The sequence below is a fragment of the Canis lupus genome, chromosome 7 (assembly GCF_048164855.1).
Source record: "Canis lupus baileyi chromosome 7, mCanLup2.hap1, whole genome shotgun sequence".
Classification (NCBI taxonomy): Eukaryota; Metazoa; Chordata; class Mammalia; order Carnivora; family Canidae; genus Canis; species Canis lupus.
This window is the reverse complement of record NC_132844.1, coordinates 31630494-31650181: the sequence shown is the minus strand read 5'-3', so window position 1 is coordinate 31650181 and position 19688 is coordinate 31630494. Positions and strand designations below refer to the sequence as shown.

Here is a 19688-nt window from a genome sequence, read left to right as displayed (position 1 = left end):
ATTATATGTCAACTATACAACTATACTTAAATTTTAAAAAATTCTTAAAAAAGAAGTGGGGGGGTACCTGGGTTGTTGAGCGTCCAAGTCTTGGTTTCAGCTCAGGTGATGATTTTGGGTCGTGGAATTGAGCCTTTAGTTGGCCTCCGTGTTAAACACAGAGTCTGCTTGAATTTTGCTCTCCCTCTGCAGTTCCCCCATCCCTATCTCTCAAATAAATAAATAAATAAATAAATAAATAAATAAATAAATAAATCTTAAAAAATAAATAAGGTGCACCTGGGTGGTTCAGTCAGTTAACTGGCTTCATCTCAGGTCATGAGATTGAACCCCATGTATTGGGCTCCCTGTTCAGAAGGAAACCTGCTTCTCCCTCTGCTCCTCCCCCTACTTGTGTGTCTTTCTCTCTCTCTCTCTCTCTCTCTCTCTCTGTCAAATAAATAAATGAAATCTTTTAAAAAAATAAAAATTTAAAAAGTAAAGGCAAGTTAGAGGGGGACACCTTGGGAGTATATATATTAATAAATTTATTTCTTTGACTAAAATAGAGTAAACTTTGTCTTTAAAATATTGTGACTAGGGATGCCTGGGTGGCTCAGTGGTTAAGCGTCTGCCTTTGGCTCAGGACGTGATCCTGGAGTTCTAGGATTGAGTCCCGCATCAGGCTCCCAGCATGGAGCCTGCTTCTCCCTCTGCCTGTGTCTCTGCCTCTCTCTCTCTGTATCATGAATAAATGAATAAATAAATCTTATAAATAAATAAATAAATAAATAAATAAATAAATAAATAAATAAATCTTAAATAAATTGTGACTAATATCTAATTACTTAAAATTTAAGATAATATCAAAATTAGAAGCATTTCACACTGTGCTAAATGCAGGATAATTTCTCAGGCATATTCTTTGCACCTTTGAATCTTTATATTTTTTAATTACTTAGATTTCAGCATCCTCAACAAATGAATGCATTTCAGTTAAAGGAAGAATGTATTCTATATTGAAGCAGATAGGAAGCGGAGGCTCAAGTAAGGTGAGTATCTTAAATATGTAAGAAAAATATTTTAAACTTCCTTTTCTTTTTTACCTTTTGGGGCTCTTTTTCCTTGACACTTAGGGGCCTGCCTTGTTTTTGAGCCAAAAAAATCCTTCTCATCCCCTGCTCCCAGTCCCTCTGTCCAACAAATGACATATCTCTTTAGGCCTATCTCTTCATTTCAGTTCTCTGTTCTTCCTCTGATGTCCTGTGCTCCAAATTTCTTCTCTAAATGACATTAACATTGACTTTGAGTTGGCAAATGAAGCTGTGGATTATCACAAAACAATCTTGTGTAAATAATATTTTAGGATGGTTCAGCAAGATATTTGACTAATATTTTGAGTTTTTTGGGTTTTTCTTTTCAAAAACAATAGTAACGTGAATTTCTGGAATTGGAATAGAACATTTCCTAAATTTATCTGAGTGATAATTTTCACGGTTCTGTTTCATTGAGTAAAAGGCATCTCAAAAGAGTTGTCTATACTTAACATTTTCAGTTTTTCTCATTCTGTCCTCTTAAATCTACTTAGATCAGATTTTTATCTTCATCATTCACCAAAACAATTGTTATCAAGATCACCAATAATCTCCATGTTTTGCCAAATCCAGTTCTTAGCTTTAATTGTGGGTTACTCAGCATTTAGGGCAGTTGATTGTTCTTTCCTTGTTGAAACTTTTTTTCTCCCCCCTTGGCGTCTCTCAGTTTTCCTCTTCTCCAACTGGCCATTCCTTTCCAGTCTTCTCCATGGCGTCCCAGAGCTCAGACCTTGACCTCTTCTCTTTCTAAACTCACTTTACTCCTTAGCTTTGTCCAGTCTCGTGGTTTTAAATATCATGTATATGCTGACAATTCCCAAACATATATTTAGCTCAGACCTCTCCCTTGAATTCCAGATTTGTATATCCAGTTTGACTCCTCAGTTATCTCTTCTTGAGTGTCTACTAGGTATTTAAAACTTAAAATGTCCCAAACATAACTCTGGCTCCAAAGTCTTTCCCAGTTCAGTAAATGTCAACTTCATCCTCCCATTAGCTAGGCCAAAAATTCTGGAATCATTGACTCCACTTTCTCTCACACATACATCCAATCAGTCAAGCAAATCTTGGAACACCTGGGTGGCTCAGCGGTTAAGCGCCTGCTTTCGGCTCTGGGCATGATCCTGGAGTCCGAGGATCGAGTCCCACATCAGGCTCCCCACATGGAGCCTGCTTTCTCCCTCTGCCTATGTCTCTGCCTCTCTCTCTCTGTGTCTCTCATGAATAAATAAATAAAATCTTAAAAAAAAAATCAACAAGTTTTGCTGGTTCTACCTTAAAGTATATCTAGCACCTGACTATTTCTCACCACCTCCACTGGAATCACTTTGGTCAAAGCATCTGTCATCTTTTCACCTGGTTTATTATAATAGCCTTCTAGGTAGTATCATTGATTCAATCCTTGTTCTCTTGGTGTATTTTCACAAAAGAGTCAGTTTTCCTCAATATATCCTCATATCTTTGCTTAAATGTCTTCTCAAACAGGCTTTCCTTGACCACAGTCTTTAGTACTACAACTCCTGCCTTCCAATCACTGGTGAGCTCCATTTCCTCCTGTATTTTTCTCTGTAGCTCCTCTTCTAGTATGCTCTGTAATTTATTTGTTTGGTTTGTTGTTTGTATCTTCCTGCACTTGAATGTGAGTTCCATCAAGATAGAGATGTTTGTCTGATTTGCTCAATCATGTTTGCTCCGTAATCTGGAATAGTGCCTATAATGTAACAGTGAATTACTTTGTTGAAGGAATGTCCCCACTCAGCTGTTTTGCTATTATAAGTTAAGGATAATAATGATATATGAAGCAAAACCTGTTGGGTTTAAGTTTTACTGTATTTATTAAGCCAGCTAACAATAACTAGATTTAAGACTGTCTTATTAACTTACAATAAGTAAGGCATGTAAATTAATCTCTGTAGCAACTGTTCAATAATATTAGTTTCTTTTTCGTATAAGTTTTCTTCTTTCCGTTGCCTCAAATTTCGGGCATGAGAACAAAGGAACAATACAATTGATTTTTATCAATATATTTGAAATATCTGATTTAGTAGCTTTACTAGAAATTCTTTGGTTAATATTTATTATTTCTTTAGCTGTATTTGAATAATGTCAAGGTGCAATATTTACTGGCATGTTATCAGAGGATGTAAAATAATCTTGCTGATGTTTTATTTTTTTAAAGATTTTATTTATTTATTCATGATAGAGAGAGGGAGAGAGGCAGAGACACAGGCAGAGGGAGAAGCAGGCTCCATGCTGGGAGCCCGATGCGGGACTCGATCCTGGGACTTCAGGATCGCACCCTGGGCCAAAGGCAGGTGCTAAACCACTGAGCCACCCAGGGATCCCCCTTGCTGGTGTTTTAAACATTTTTTTCCTTGGAGCATAATGAAGATGTTAGCTTAAGTCAAGGCCAAGTGATAAAGCTGTGACTGGGACTGGCCTATGTTTTTTTTTTTAGTGTGGTTACCTTATCATTATTTAATTATCATGGTAGAGTTGACAAAATCAAAATACTTCAGGGAAAGAAGGTAACACGCATTATGAAACTAACCGTTTATGCTCTAGAATTTAGAGAGTGACCAACTTATACTGTTGTATTAAGAGCATTTGGAAAGGTCATGGAGACTAATAGGAATGGTCATGACAATGGCCTTCCATTCTTTCATTAACTTTCCATGAAACTGAAAATTATAACTGATAACTATTTCTATGAAATGAAAATAAGGACTACCTAATCATCAGTTATTGCAAGAGTTTTGCCTGAGCAGGGGCAATAGGGGAGTGAAAGTATATATGTGCAAAAAGTTGATTTAAAAGTTTTCATTTCCTCCAAAACTTTGAGAACTTGCATAGTTTTAATATCCTGCAAATCTTTTTTCTGATACACCCAACAACTTTAATAGGTTCTAAAATGTCCACTTTATTCTGTACTAATTGTCCTTAATGATAATAGCTAACTTTACTGTATTCCAAACACATCATCTTAGTCATCCTTCCAACTTTATGTGGTAGGTACTACTAACAAAATTTTAAATGTAATAGAGTAGTAGATACTCTCAATTCTCTGAGGTTTGTAAAGCTATTTACCTTAGATAAAGTGGCTTTATATGTTTTAAAATTCCTTTTATCTCTTCCCTTGCTATTTTCTGCTGTCTCTTGCCCTATCACTGTTTTAAGGTCCATCCCTTGTCTAATTTGCTATGTATGCAGGTAAAACCAGTAATACTTTGTTAGAGTTTTGAATTTAGAGTTTTAAATAACTAAGCTTATTAATGCATCTGCATTGCACAAATCTTATGTACATTTCTGTTCTTTTCTTATTTCTTGCCCTGACCTGCTGGGTAGTCAAAGTCAAGGTTAAATGGCTTTTGAATAAATGATATTTTACTTCAGTGTGTCTAAAGGGATAAATGAATATAATTTTTCTTGCTTACCCTGGCATTCATTCATATTTGTGTTCATGCAGTTCAGAAGTGTCATCCCTATTGCATGTTTGCTGAAGGTTGGACACATTAACAGTGTTTTCTACTTTTCAAAATGTATTATCTGCCCCATTAATATTGCTTAGAAATTGACTACCACTATAGCCAGAGCAATTTGACCTGGACCTCAGAGATTCAGAGATCCTGACAATGGGCTTATAGGAACATCTTGTTCTTGTCAACTTGATGTTACAAATTGGAACTACTCCACTTTTCACAACTGAATATACAGATAGCTTACAATTATTACATATTTTTAAATATTCCCTACCGCATGAATGAAATGTTAGTTCCAGGCACAAAGGAAGAAACATCATCTGTGAAATGAATTAACTCTTTATGACATCCTTTTGATGTTCTTAACATTTTGAACATCTTCTTTAGGTTATTTTCCTGGTTAAGGCATCCAATAGTGTTATAAATATATATATGAAATTTAAATTCTATTTCTTATATGTTAATATAAAAACTTCTTAGGTTTACCCCTTTGCATTATTGAATACTCATTGTCATAGATAGCTGAGAATGGTCTGTTAACTCTCTTAACATATTTTTCCCTTTAGTACTCAAAAATAAGCCCAGACATGTTTAATTATTCATATTAGTATTCCTTAACTTAAAATTTAATAAATTTAGAATTATTATGATAATATGAAAGTAGTACATTCTAAACTTTTTCCTTTGTTCTAATATATAGGTATTCCAGGTATTAAATGAAAAGAAACAGATACATGCCATAAAGTATGTAAACTTAGAAGAAGCAGATAATCAAACAATTGAGAGTTACCGGAATGAAATTGCTTATTTGAATAAACTACAACAACACAGTGATAAGATCATCCGACTTTATGATTAGTAAGAATTTTTTTTAATTTGAAAAGAAAATATTTTTGCTGTAACTCTTTAGACTTAGTGCATCTTAATAGTATAACCTAACCATATATTGTTTTGGGTTTTTTTGTTTGTTTGTTTTTAATGGCAGTGAAATCACGGACCAGTACATTTACATGGTAATGGAGTGTGGAAATATAGACCTAAATAGTTGGCTTAAAAAGAAAAAATCCATCAATCCATGGGAACGTAAAAGTTACTGGAAAAATATGTTGGAGGCAGTTTATACAATTCATCAACATGGTATTTTAAAATCTCTTTATATGCAGAGTTATACTAATCATTAATAATGTTATCTCAGAGAAATATACCTATAATTTTTAGATATTTGTTATTAGCACCTTTAGATTAGATAAACTAAATATTTGGAAGCTCATCTGAAGATGAAGGGACAAAAAACCATTTCTTTAAAGCACTATTTACCAAAGGATATCGTGCATGAACTCAAGTCCCCACATCCATAATGCATGCATAATGCAAAATGTACCCATATCTTTATTAGTATTAACATAGTCCATTATCTTGGGTCTCCATGTAGTTCACTTATAGGAGATCTGAGATTGTAGGGTTCAGGCATCCCAAAAATCTGAGATTTTTATTTCTCTCATTCTAGTCATTTTGTATTGTGTGCCTTGTGTGGGAGTTGGTTTTATTCTTTTTTCAATTGTTAGCCCTTAAGTTGTTTTTTTCACTTTAGTTGGACATGGTTCTTTTTAGGGCTTCTCTGCCTTTACCTTTTCCTTTTTAAAAAATAACTGTTAACCTAGATAATTATAATTCTTTCCCTCATGTCTCTCTATAAGTTAAAAGATAATTCACTAGTGATTAAGATTAGGGTTGTAGGGATAGAGGAGACAGGAGCATTAGGGTCTTACCACCCGACATTGTAATTTATGATGTTATCTAGTGGGTAGTGAATCATAGTGGTATGATCATAAACTCAAGCCAGACTGCCTGGATCAGGTTATGGCCTTGTCACTTTAGGCTGTATGATCTTGAACAAGTTACTTAAAATCTTTGCCTTAATTTCCTCTTAAAAGTGGGGATAATAATAATACTTAACTCCATGCTGGTATGAAGATTAAGTGAGTCAATATAAACAGCAAACTTAGAATAGTGTCTGGCACATAGCAGGTGCTCTATTTTTTAGAAAATATTAAAAATGAGCATTTTATTTGATTGACTAAAGGAATCCACTCTACCGGTAGATTATGAAATATTTTTGTACTTAGAATGTTTTATATTGTCTAATATTGCAGTGGATTTTTATTTTGAAGGCATTGTTCATAGTGATCTGAAACCTGCTAACTTTCTGATAGTTGATGGAATGCTAAAACTAATTGATTTTGGAATTGCAAACCAAATGCAACCAGATACAACAAGTATTGTTAAAGATTCTCAGGTAAGACTTAATGAATGGTTGGTTACCACACACTGCAGTTCAGTTCCTGTAAAGTCTTTTGCTAATAGAGATTTTATTTTTTCCATTCTCATTCTTCAAAGAATTTGAACCCTTTGTATAAGAATAAATATTTTGGGATCCCTGGTGGCTCAGCAGTTTAGTGTCTGCCTTCGGCCCAAGGCATGATCCTGGAGTCCCGGGGTCAAGTCCCACATTGGGCTCCCTGCTCTTTCTCTCTCATGAATATTTCTCATGAATAAATACATAAAATCTTAAAAGATTAAATATTTTAAGAATTAAAACCATATTTAAAGTGTATAAAACACTGTAGTATAGAAAGTCAAGATCAGGTAGAAATAAATCCAGCAATTTTGAAAGATTTTCCTGTAGCTGTGGTAAAGAAGCAGTAATACCTGTCTCGGAGATCATCTTGCCCATGATCTTGAATTCACCTGAAACTTATTCTCAGAGATTCCTGGTAGCAACCAACGAGGAAATTGCAGTTACTTGTTTTTCATTGTCCATGAAGTAAGATTATTTCATTCTTCTGAAAAAGTAAAGCTTTTCCTATCACTTACATTTGAAAAAAATTCTTTTTTTCAATAACTTCAGTTTTTTTTTTTTTGAAGATGTATTTATTTTACAGAGAGAGTGTGCAGGAGAGCATGCACAAATCAGGAGAGGGGCAGAGGGAGAAGAAGAGAGAGAATCGTCAAGCAGATTCCCCACTGAGTGAGGAGCCCAAGGTGTGGCTTGATCCCAGGACCTTGAGATCATGACCTGAGCCAAAATCAAGAGCCAGCCGTTTAACTGACTGAGCCACTCATGTGCCCCTGAAAAAAATTTTAAGTGGGCCTTCATATTGGAAACACCATAATGAATACTATACTCAACTGCATTTTTCTAAAAGGATATGCAGTTACAAACTTAATAAATTTGTCCCCATAAAAACCAAGGTGATGACACCAAAGAATTAATAAAAAGAATTTTGCTTGGAGCCAAGATGATGTGTTCCACGTATGCAGATTTCTGGTGTAGATCTGCCTAGACATAAAACTAGACCTTTTTTAGGAGAAATAGGTGGACAACATGCCCTTGAAACATTTCTATTTGACAGTGACTTCTCGTTATATGAAAAATGCTGCTGAACATTGGGGCTCCTGGGTGGCTTGGTCAGTTGAACGTCTGACTTTTCAGCTCAGGTTATGATCTCAGGGTCATGGGATGGAGCCCCAGATCAGGCTCCCTGCTCAGTGGGAAGTCTGCTGCTCTCCCTCTGCCCTTCCCCCACTCACGTCCTTGTGTGCCCACACTCTCTAAAATAAATAAATCTTAAAAAAAATAAGATAACGGTTGAACATTTGGCTGTAAATCAACTTGAAGGTATCCTCTATGGCAGGATCCTAAAGTACAGGTATTCTGTGTTTGAAAACAGAACCATTTGTTTTAGAATAAAATAAATGCTTTGTAAGATTGGCATAATCTGACTGTGGAAGCTTTTGCATGATTTACATACCCACCCCATCTCACTCTGGACATGGGCCCAGGGAATACTGGAGACATAGCTAGAGTTTTGATTGGTTGGTTGGTTGATTTTTTAAAAAAAGCATTCTAGGTCTATTCCAGCGCAGAAATGAATAATTGATATCAATTCCTTCAAAGTTTATGGCTATTAATATAATTTTAGCCTCGATAGTTTTATGGTCGTTGTTCGCCATCATCTTAGAAAAAGCTGAGCTTTCTGAGAGGAATAACTTTCCTGATTATGAATCCAATTTACTTTGCTGGAGTTGTGAATAAATTTATGTCCTAATATTTTTGTCAGTTATTTGAGTTTTTAAAAAATATTACTACAATATGTAATTATTCAAGTTTCCAAGAACCTGACATTTGTGTTTTAAAAAGCTAAAGCAGAGTGAAGTATTTTCATTGATTTGTGTTTTCTGTGATTTGGCATACAGGTTGGTACAGTTAATTATATGCCACCAGAAGCAATCAAAGATATGTCTTCCTCAAGAGAGAATGGAAAATCCAAGTCAAAGGTACTATGAAGGTTATTTACATCCCATTTAGCTGGCATCAGTAAGGAATGGACTATTCTCTGATTAAACTTAACAGCTAACTCAAAGTTGCTTAAGTTCTAAAACTTTTTAGGCCATTATAGAGACCTTGCTTTCTTAAGCAAATTGTCATGGAATTCAGCTTTGCTATTGTTTATTGATTTGAGACTCTTCTTTTAATATGGTGATGTCTCAACAGTGTGCTCCAATGAGAAATGTTTCTAGGATATTTTTAAATTTTAAAATTAATGGTAGAAATTTAGACTAAATTAGCTCTGATTTGGACCCCTTAAATGTTATTGAATTGATAATTGATAAGTCTTGTTTCCTCTTTGATTCTTACATTTTATCTCTTACCATTTATTCATTTGTGAATTGCTCATTTCCAAGTACAATTCTAGTATGTAATTTTTTCCCAGCCGGCCACAGGCTACTTTCCCACTTACCTTATTTCACCAGCTCAGTGAGCTTTGTGTTAGCTTCACTGGTGTCCCTCGTTGAGTTCCTTTTGCCTGCCAGGATGCCTCTGGCTCCCGAGCTAGTCCTTCTTGCTCTGTAGCAGTGTCACCAAGTGTGCACAAGCACACATTGTTGTCCAGGGACCTGCAAGCAATAGAGGGGCGCCTGGGTGGCTCAGTCACCTAAGTGTCTGACTCTTGATTTTAATTTAGGTCATTATCTCAGGATCATGAGATTTGAGCCCCACGTCAGGCTCTGCACGTTCTCGCAGGGAAACTGCTTCTCTCTCTTTCTCTCCTTCTGCCTCTCCTCCCCTCCTCCCACTTGCATGCGCTCCCTCTCATAATAAATAAATCTTTAAAAAAATAAAAAGTAATTGATTAAATGGGAAAAAATATAAATCAAAACATCGTCTAGCTCAAAGTAATTGCTTGATAAATGTGTATTTACTAATTATATTTTCCTTCCTAAAAAACTGGCTTCTAAATATTTTCTCAAATAAGTGGTATAACATTATGTCAAATAATTTCGCTTATGAAATTCTTTTTAGAACTCTTTAGCTTCCGCTTTTCTTTTCTTTTTTTTTTTTTTTTTTTAATTTTTATTTATTTATGATAGTCACAGAGAGAGAGAGAGAGAGGCAGAGACCTAGGCAGAGGGAGAAGCAGGCTCCATGCACCGGGAGCCCGACGTGGGACTCGATCTTGGGTCTCCAGGATCGCACCCTGGGCCAAAGGCAGGCGCCAAACCGCTGCGCCACCCAGGGATCCCCCGCTTTTCTTTTAATACTTAGATTTGTTATCTGTCTTTTCTTTTTCATTAGACTTACTAAGGTTTTGTTTATTTTAGAGAACAAAGCCTTCATTCTATTTTCATTTGCTCTGTAATTAGTTTCTGCTATTTATTATTTTTATTTCCTTCAGGTTTCTTTCTTTTCCTAGTTTTTGGATTTAAATAATTGCTAACTTAATTTTTATATTCTTATTAATTAAAACATTAAAACTGAATTGTGTGAGTTTTTACTTTAACTTCTATTTATACCTTTTTTGTGGTGTTTCTTATTTTCATTAATTTCTAAAATTTGCAATTTCAGTTTTAAAATACTTTGAAATAATATATTTTTTTAAAAATAAGATTTATTTTGAATTGCAGGTAGAGTTAACACTGCTATCCAGTGGCCTTAATGATTCTGAATAGAAGGCAAATTTTTTATCCCAACACATGAAGTAATCTCTGCTGATAAAGAGTTCAAACCCCTCCCAGTCTAGCTCTGTTTCCAAATTATTCTCCAATGAACATTTGTTGGCTATTTGGAGTTTCTGTTCTGAAAATCAGGCACATTCACTATTCTCCCCTGCTTTCTTTTCCAAATGACTCTACAGGATTTTTGGCTGTGGTAGTTTGTCTCCATTCTTATTCTGGGGTTCATGGGTATAATTTTTTACTTAGTTTTGTTATAAATGTTTTCTCTATATATATGGTTTTGCTACCAGGCTTTTCTGTCCATCTTATCTGGGGATTTGGACAGATTGAAAAACTATGCTGCAATCTCAAAAGCAAACAAATAAACAGCAGAAACAGACTCACACATACAGAGAACAATGATGGTTGCCAGAGGGAGGGGGATAAGAGATTGGGCAAAATGGGTGAAAGGGAGTGGGAGGTACAGGCCTCCAGTTACGGAATAAATAAGTCAGGGGATGAAAGGCACAGCATTGAGAATAGAGTCTGTGGCATTATAACAGAGTTGTGTGATGACAGGTGGTAGCCACACTTGTGATGAGCATAGACTAGTGTATTGAGTTCTCAAATCACTATATTGTACACCTGAAACTAATGTAACCTTGTGTGTCAACTATATTTTAATTAAAAAAATAAACAAGGGCACCTGGGTGGCTCAGATGGTTAAGTGTCTGCATTTGGCTCAGGTCATCCTCTGGGTCCTGGGATCAAGTCCTGCCTTGGGCTCCCTTCTCACCAGGGAGCCTACTTCTCACTCTCCTGCCTCTCCCATTTTTCCAAAATCTGAAATCCTGTTTTTGTTTTTTTTTCATTAAAGATTTTATTTCTTTATTCATGAGAGACAGAGAGAGAGGTAGACATGAGCAGAGGGAGAGGCAGGCTCCCCGCAGAGAACCAGATGTGGGATTCCAGATCCCAGCACTCCAGGATCACACCCTGAGCCGAAGGCAGAGGCTCAACTGTGAAGCCACCCAGGCGGCCCTTGAAATCCTTCTTAATCCATGATTTATTTAGAGATGGATATTTCCAGATTTTTAAGTTGGAGGAAGAAGAGAGTTTTTAAATTATTTTGATTTTTTAGTTTTCTTTGTGTTAAGATAGTAATCTGTTTTATCTGCCATTTTCTAAAAGGCATGTTAGAATCTTTTTACCATTTCCCCCAAAAGAATTTGATATAGTTCTTACTTAATATAGTTGTATTAAATGTAGTTTCAGTGCATAGGAGTTTGTGAGTATCATCTCTTCTTGGTTGGTTGTACCTTTTTTATTATAAAATGGCTTTCCCTCTTCTGTTAAAAGCATTTTTTTTTTTTGTTCTCATTCTCTTTTTCTAATATTAACATTCCTATTCTGCTTTCTTTCTCTCTCTGGTTTTGTTTTGTTTTGAAGTTATATGTGCCATTTCTTTTTCCTTATTTAGTTAACTAACTGAACCACGCTAGTGCCTCTTTATTTTGTTTTAACTTTTTTTTTTTTAATTTTTATTTATTTATGATAGTCACACACAGAGAGAGCGCGAGAGGCAGAGACACAGGCAGAGGGAGAAGCAGGCTCCATGCACCGGGAGCCCGATGTGGGATTCGATCCCGGGTCTCCAGGATCGCGCCCTGGGCCAAAGGCAGGCGCCAAACCGCTGCGCCACCAGGGATCCCTTTATTTTGTTTTAATAATATGTTTAGTATCTACCTTTTATTTTTATTTTTTAAAGATTTTATTTATTTCTTCATGAGAGACACAGAAAGAGAGAAGCAGAGACACAGACAGAGAAAGAAGCAGGCTCCATGCAGGGAGCCCGATGTGGGACTCAATCCCTGGACTCCAGGATCACACTCCGGGCCAAAGGCAGGCGCCAAACCGCTGAGCTACCCAGGGATCCCCTAATATCTACCTTTAAAGAAGAATTTAACCATTCTCTTTTATTATGCCCATTGCTATGTTTTGTCTTATTCATGTTCATTTCAAAGTCAAAATGATAATTATATAATAATATTACATTATTTCTAATGAGATTATTTGATGCAAAGAGCACTTAAATAATAAGTAGCATTTCTTGTTTTCTTATTATACCCAGAAATTACTCTCTATGCTTATCCGTATCTCATGGTTATATCATTTAATCCCCATGAAAATGTACTTTTATTATTTTCTATTTTAGAGAAGAGGAAGTGAAGCTGCATAGAATTACTAGCTAGTAATAAGGCCAGGATTCAAATCCAGCCCAGCCTGATTCTATAGTTTGTGTTCTTGGGTTTAGGATAGCTCAATTTAACCTTTTTAAAATCTATGCATACTTATATGTTATGAGTTTACATAAAAATTTATCATAATCCTGGGGTGTCTGGTGGCTCAGTAGGTTAAGCATCCAACTCTTGATTTCGGCTCAGGTCATGATCTCAGGGTCATGAGATCAGGCCCATCTTTGGGCTCTGTGCTCAGCAGAATCTGCTTGGGATTCATATTCTCTCTCTCTGTCTCTCTCCCTCCCTCCCTCTGCTCCTCCCTCAGCTCTCCAGCCCATGTTCTCTCAAGTAAATAAAATCTTAAAAGATATTTATTATAATTCAGTAGTTTTGGAGAAAACAAGTAAATTTAAAACTTGCAGTTATGTTTTTTAGTCTTTTATATTTTCATAAGCTGACAGGAACAAAACATGTTTCAGTTCAAATATTTTAATTATGAGTTTGTTGAGAGACTTACAGCTCATCTCTTGATAAAATAACCAAGTATAACAAAAACTATAAAACAGTGTTTTTTCATGTAAACTGAATCGAGTGCTTGCCCATTAATTGAGGTTTAGTTATAATTTTAAGTGTTAAGGAATGTATGTGTACATATCTGTGTATAAAATATTCTTACATTTAATTGTATGTTAAAATTACAGTTATTTGGGGTGCCTGGGTAGCTCAGTCAGTTAAGCATCTGCCTTTGGCTCATGTCATAATCTTGGTGTCCTAGGATTGAGCCTCTTATCAGGCTCCCTGCTCTGGGGAGCCTGCTTCTCACTCTCCCTCTCTCTCTCCTTCTGTCCCCCTGACCCCAGCTCATTCTCTTTCAAATAAATAAATAATTACAGCAACTTACCTTTCTTTTTTTTCCTCCCCTAATTAGATAAGTCCTAAAAGTGACGTTTGGTCCTTAGGATGCATTTTGTACTATATGACTTATGGGAAGACACCATTTCAGCATATAATTAACCAGATTTCTAAATTACATGCCATAATTGACCCTAATCATGAAATCGAATTTCCTGATATTCCAGAGAAGGATCTTCAAGATGTGTTAAAGGTAACATTAGTAGTATATGGATATAGAAGAATAATATGTCAAATACTTAAATTGTTTGCTTAGAGTAAATAGGTGAAATTACTGGACTTATGTAACTGGCTTAGATAGATATATATGGTCTATTGAAAGGAATTGCTGAATGAATTAGCTTTTTAGTCATGTTAAGTTCACTTTGAAGATGTTTTAAGAGTTATGAATACTTGGGGATTTTGCAAAAAGAACTTATAAAATCTTGTTTCCGAGTAGACTATCTGGAAAGCAACTACTATAGTACAATACAATCTTGAAAGATACTTTATATTGATATTACATAAGAAAACTTGATTTTTAAAAAATGAATCCTTATTTTTGTAGTGTTGCTTAATAAGGGACCCTAAACAGAGGATATCCATTCCTGACCTTCTGGCGCATCCATATGTTCAAATTCAAACTCATCCAGGTACTTCTTTGAAAATCAACTTATTAGTAATTACTAATAATAACAGACTTATAGCTATAACAAAAAATGGAACATGAATTGGCTACTCTTCCAGCATTCCTCTTTCCTTAAGGAAGTTCCTTTTATGCTAAAATACTAAAATAAATGTGTTTTTTTTTTAATGTGCTGGCATTTTTACTTACCCTAGGTAAGTAGCTATGATCAGTGATAAATTACAAGATGCCAGTTATTGTGTTGTTAAACAGAATGTATTTGCATGTGATTTTGTATTTTTTTATTGGTTACAGCATGTTAATGATTATATATTTTTACAGGTAACCAGATGGCTAAGGGTACCACTGAAGAAATGAAATATGTTCTGGGCCAACTTGTTGGTCTGAATTCTCCTAACTCCATTTTGAAAGCTGCTAAAGTAAGAATGTCTATCTACATTACTTTTAATGGTTTTGTAGTTTAGTGAATAAGACACTTAAAACAGGTAATCCAAAGAAAAGTTGTTCCAGTCATCAGATTAAATATGAAGTATATTTCTACATTTAGATTCTTAATGTATGCTTTTTGACAAATACAGACTTTTACATTCTTATTCCGCAGATAGCACAATTGAAAGTATATTGTCATATAAGGTGTAATTGTAAGATTGCTGTCAGGTCTCAATTGAAATAAATTTCATAAGGAATTTGTCATTTAAATCAGCAACATTTTTTTTAAAAGATTTTATTTATTCATTCATGAGAGACACACACACACACACAGAGGCAGAGGGAGAAACAGACTCCATGCAGGAAGCCCGATGCGGGACTCCATCTCAGGATCCCAGGATCATGCCCTGAGCAGATGCTCAACCACTGAGTCACCCAGGTGTCCCATAAATCAACAACATTCTTAAAACAGCTTTCTTTTCTTTTCTTTCTTTCTTTTTTTTTTTTTTTTTAAATTTATGTATTCATGAGAGAGACAGAGAGAGAGAGGCGTAGAGACAAAGGCAGAGAGAGAGGCAGGCTCCATGTAGGGAGCCTAATGTGGGACTCGATCCCAGGACTCCAGAATCACACCCTAGGCCAGAGGCAGGCACTCAACTGCTGAGCCACCCAGATGTCCCTTAACACAGCTTTTGCATTCATTTCTTCTAGCCATCTTTTTTTTCCAGAAGCCATCTAGGAGAAATCTCGGTATTTGTTTACAGGTAATGAAGCTATGTACCACAGTCAGAACATTTCTCAAAGCAGAGGTCTTGGACCTTTCAGCTTTCCAGTGTTTATGTCTATACCACCATATTTGGATCTCGTTGCCATCAAACCCCTAGTCATTCTAGAACCCTGTGTATGCTTATTAACCAACTGGTTTAGTTACCAAGCAGTTACTAATTAATTTCAGTAATAATGCTATTATAAAATATGGGAGCTTAAATTAAAAACACTCTTAACTCTCTGGGTAGGGTAAAACTACTCTAAGATGTTAAGAACTTGGACACATTTCTGGAGGAATTTATTATACATTCACTATTATATTCGCATTCATGATATAAAGTAAATTTTTGTCTTATCGTTAAATCAGTGGTTTTAGGAATTCAAATTGAATAAAATTTGTTTTATAATTTTACTCTATATTTCATATCTCCATGTTTTAATTTCCCCCCAGTGTATTATTTAGAGCCTTTTATGAATAAAATTGAGATGAATTAGTTGCCTTTACCTCTAAGGTTATGTGTTCCTTTATGGTAGAGATATCTGTCATCTTTATAAATTAGATGTTGGCTTAACCTTAAATCCTTTACAATATGTAGATGTTAATATAGCTAATTATGTTTATTCATATAACTTGTATTTTTTTAAAGATTTTATTTATTTATTCATGAGAGAGAGAGAGAGAGAGGCAGATACACAGGCAGGGGGAGAAGCAGGCTCCAGGCAGGGAGCCTGACGTGGGACTCGATCCCGGGTCTCCAGGATCAGGCCCTGGGCTGAAGGCGGCACTAAACTGCTGAGCCACCAGAGCTGCCCATAACTTGTATTTTTTTAATGTCATCTGTTTATTAATTGAAATATCATCTGAAACTATTTCCTGATGAGTTTATTTTACAGTGTAGCAAGTTATGTAAGACTTGCTTTATTTAAGAAAAAATAAGGGAGAGCAAGAAGGCCTTTAAAATACATATATATGGGAGTGCCTGGGTGGCTCAGTTGGTTGAGTATCCGCCTTTGGCTCAGGTCATGATCCCAGGGTCCTGAGATCAAGCCCCATATTGGGCTCCCTGCTCAGCCTGTTTCTTCCTCTCCCTCTGCCTGCTTGTGCTCTGTCAAATAAATAAATAAAATCTTTAAAAAAATGCATATATATGCTTATTAATGGCTGTTACATTTCTTTTACAGAATGATTGAGTTGTATCTCATGATAGTGAATTTTTAGGCCAAGCTAGGTGTTTACAATTCTTATTATCTTCAATAGGTTGTAAAGTAATTTTCTAGTTAAAAGAACAAGAGACATTCATTACATATTAGAATATATGTAGTTATCTTTATTCATCTGATAATACATTGAATTTTAGAAGTTGGAAAACAAGTGTGTGTTTTTCATTTCAGACTTTATATGACCGCTATAGTAGTGGTGAAAGTCACGATTCCTCTTCATCATCCAAGACTTTTGAAAACAAGTGGGAGAAAAAATAATTTACAGCTACTCCTAAACTGTCAAATATCACCTGTAAATCATATTGGACTGTATATACTCTTTATTCTCTGTGGAAATCTGCTCTTAAAGACAACTTCACCCTGAAATGTCAATGGCAGAAAAATTCAGTAGATTATCCTCAAAAGAAAACTGTAAAAATAATAACCACTAATGGTACTGTATAAAGTTGTAGAATTGTTTTCTCTCTTATGCTTTCCTGTAAATCTACTCTATTTGATACCATTTCACATTCAGAATAGTGGGCGAACAACTGAAATACATTCTGAAGAACTATGTAAATAAAGCTTTGTAGCATAAAATGACACTAAAATGTAGAAATTGTAATTATTTTCTTCAAACAAATGTACTGGTGATATGGTGCAAAATTCTTAATAAAAATTGAAGGGACGCCTCAGTGGCTCAGCGGTTGAGCATCTGCCTCAGCTCAGGGCATGATCCTGGAGTCCTAGGATCAAGTCCCACATCAGGCTCTCTGCATGGAGCCTTCTCCCTCTGCCTATGTCTCTGCTCCTCTCTCTGTGTGACTCTCATGAATAAATAAATAAAATATTAAAAAAAATTAAGGGAAGATACAAGACTAGATCTTAGTAAATGAATTTCAAGAAGAAAATTCCAAAGGGTTTGAATTCTAAAATAGATTTCCTAATTGCTTTATGGCACTGATGCAGTCCAGAGTTTTAGGGCTACACTTTGTTTTTTTAATTCTCTCTTTGATTCTTCATAATATCTATTGCACAGTGTTTAGAGTATCATGCTAGCTTGTGGTATAAGTTGTATAGGGCATACCTTCACTGTAATTTGCTTGGTAATTGACAAATTACAAATGTAGTCTTAGAGTCTTTGGGACTCAATCTAGTATTCTCTCTCTCTCTCTCTCTCTTTTTTTTTTTTTTAAAGACCTTTTAAGATCAGTTTTAGGTCCACAGCGAAGTTGAGGGGAAGGTGCAGAGATTTCCCATCTAGCTCCTGCCCCAACATATACATAGTATTCCCCATTATCAACGTCCCCTACCAGATTGGTACATTTGTTAAAACTAATGAACCTAAAAAAAAAAAACAAAAAACAAAAAAAAACTAATGAACCTACATTGACACACCATAACAATCACCCAAAGCCCATAGTTTTACATTACAGTTCACTTTTGTTGGTATACATTGTATAGGTTTGGATAAATGTATAATGACAAGGATCCATTATAATAATATTATACAGAGTATTTTCATTGCCCTAAAAATTCTTTGGGCTCCTCCTATTCATCCCTCCCCCACCCCTGAACTGCTAATCCCTGACAACCACTGAACTGCTAATTGCCTCAATAGTTTTGCCTTTTCCAGAACATCATATAGTTGGAGTTGCACGGTATGTAGCCTTTTCAGATAAGTTTCTTTCATTTTGAAAAGATTCCTCTAGGTCTTTTTAGCACCTAGTAATATTCCATTGTATGGATGTACCACAATTTATGCATCCACCTACTGTAGGTCATCTTGATTGCTTCCAAATTTGGGCAATTATGAATAAAGCTGCTATAATCTATGCAGGTTTTTGTGTGGTAATAAATTTTCAACTCCTCTGAATAAATACCAAAGAGCATGTTGGATGGATTGATGGTAAGAGTATACTGAGTTTTGTAAGAAACTGCCAAACTATTTTCCAAAGTGGCTGTACCATTTTGCATTCCCTGTGGCAGTGAATGAGAGTTCCTATTGCTCCACATCCTTGTCAGCATTTGCGGTTGTCCGTGTTCCAGATTTTGGCCACTCTAATAGGTATGTAGTAGTATCTCATTGTTATTTTAACTAGCATTTCTCAAATGACACATGTGGTGTGTTTTTTCATATTCTTACTTGACAACTGGTACCCTCTTTGGTGAGGTATGTCTGGCTTATTTATTAAATTGGGTTTTTTAAATATTTTTTTAAAATTTTTATTTATTTATGATAGTCACAGAGAGAGAGAGAGAGAGAGAGGCAGAGACACAGGCAGAGGGAGAAGCAGGCTCCATGCACCGGGAGCCCGATATGGGATTCGATCCCGGGTCTCCAGGATCGCGCCCTGGGCGAAAGGCAGGCGCCAAACCGCTGCGCCACCCAGGGATCCCTGGTTGTTTGTTTTCTTAAGTTTTAAGAACTTGTATATTTTGGATGGCAGTCCTTTATCACCTGTCTTTTGTAGGTATGTTTTCTCAGTCTGTGGCTTATCTTATTATATGATATTGTCTTTCACAGAGCAGAAGTTTTTAATCTTAATGTACATTATCTATTTCTTTCATAGATTGTACCTTTGATGTTGTGGCTGAAAAGTCATCACCATACCTAAGGTCATCTATTTCCTGCAATGTTATATTCTAGAATTTTACAGTTTTGCAGTTTATGTTACATTTAGGTTTGTAATCCATTTTGAGTTCATTTTTGTGAAAAATGTATAAAATCTGTCTTTAGATTCATTGTTTTTGCATGTGGATGTCTAGTTATTGAAGAGACTGTCTTCGTCCCATTGTATTGCTTTTGCTCCTTTTCCTCCTATTCCCTTACCAATACCATGCTGTCTTGATTGCTATCACTTTATAGTAAGTCTTGAAGTTGCATAGTGGCAGTGCTCCAACTTTGTTCTTCAATATTGTGTTGATTATTCTGGGCTTTTTGCCTTTTTTTTTTTTTTTTTTG

General features: G+C 35.5%; 1 protein-coding gene across 4 annotated transcripts in view; it reads left to right on the top strand.

Moving 5' to 3' along the window:
* Positions 1-19473, top strand: part of TTK (TTK protein kinase) — a 43763-nt gene extending 24290 nt beyond the window's left edge. For 3 of the 4 annotated variants that reach the window (XM_072832258.1, XM_072832256.1, XM_072832257.1), the window contains exons 14-22: positions 942-1031; positions 5253-5410; positions 5538-5689; positions 6724-6848; positions 8810-8890; positions 13718-13894; positions 14249-14333; positions 14648-14745; positions 16916-18129. In XM_072832258.1, the coding sequence (XP_072688359.1) occupies positions 942-1031; positions 5253-5410; positions 5538-5689; positions 6724-6848; positions 8810-8890; positions 13718-13894; positions 14249-14333; positions 14648-14745; positions 16916-17002 (1053 nt within the window). In that variant the 3' untranslated portion in view covers positions 17003-18129. Of the gene's footprint in view, positions 1-941; positions 1032-5252; positions 5411-5537; positions 5690-6723; positions 6849-8809; positions 8891-13717; positions 13895-14248; positions 14334-14647; positions 14746-16915; positions 18130-19296 lie in introns of those variants that run through there. The other variant, XM_072832259.1, reaches the window with a different exon arrangement.
* The last annotated feature ends 215 nt before the right edge of the window (positions 19474-19688 follow it).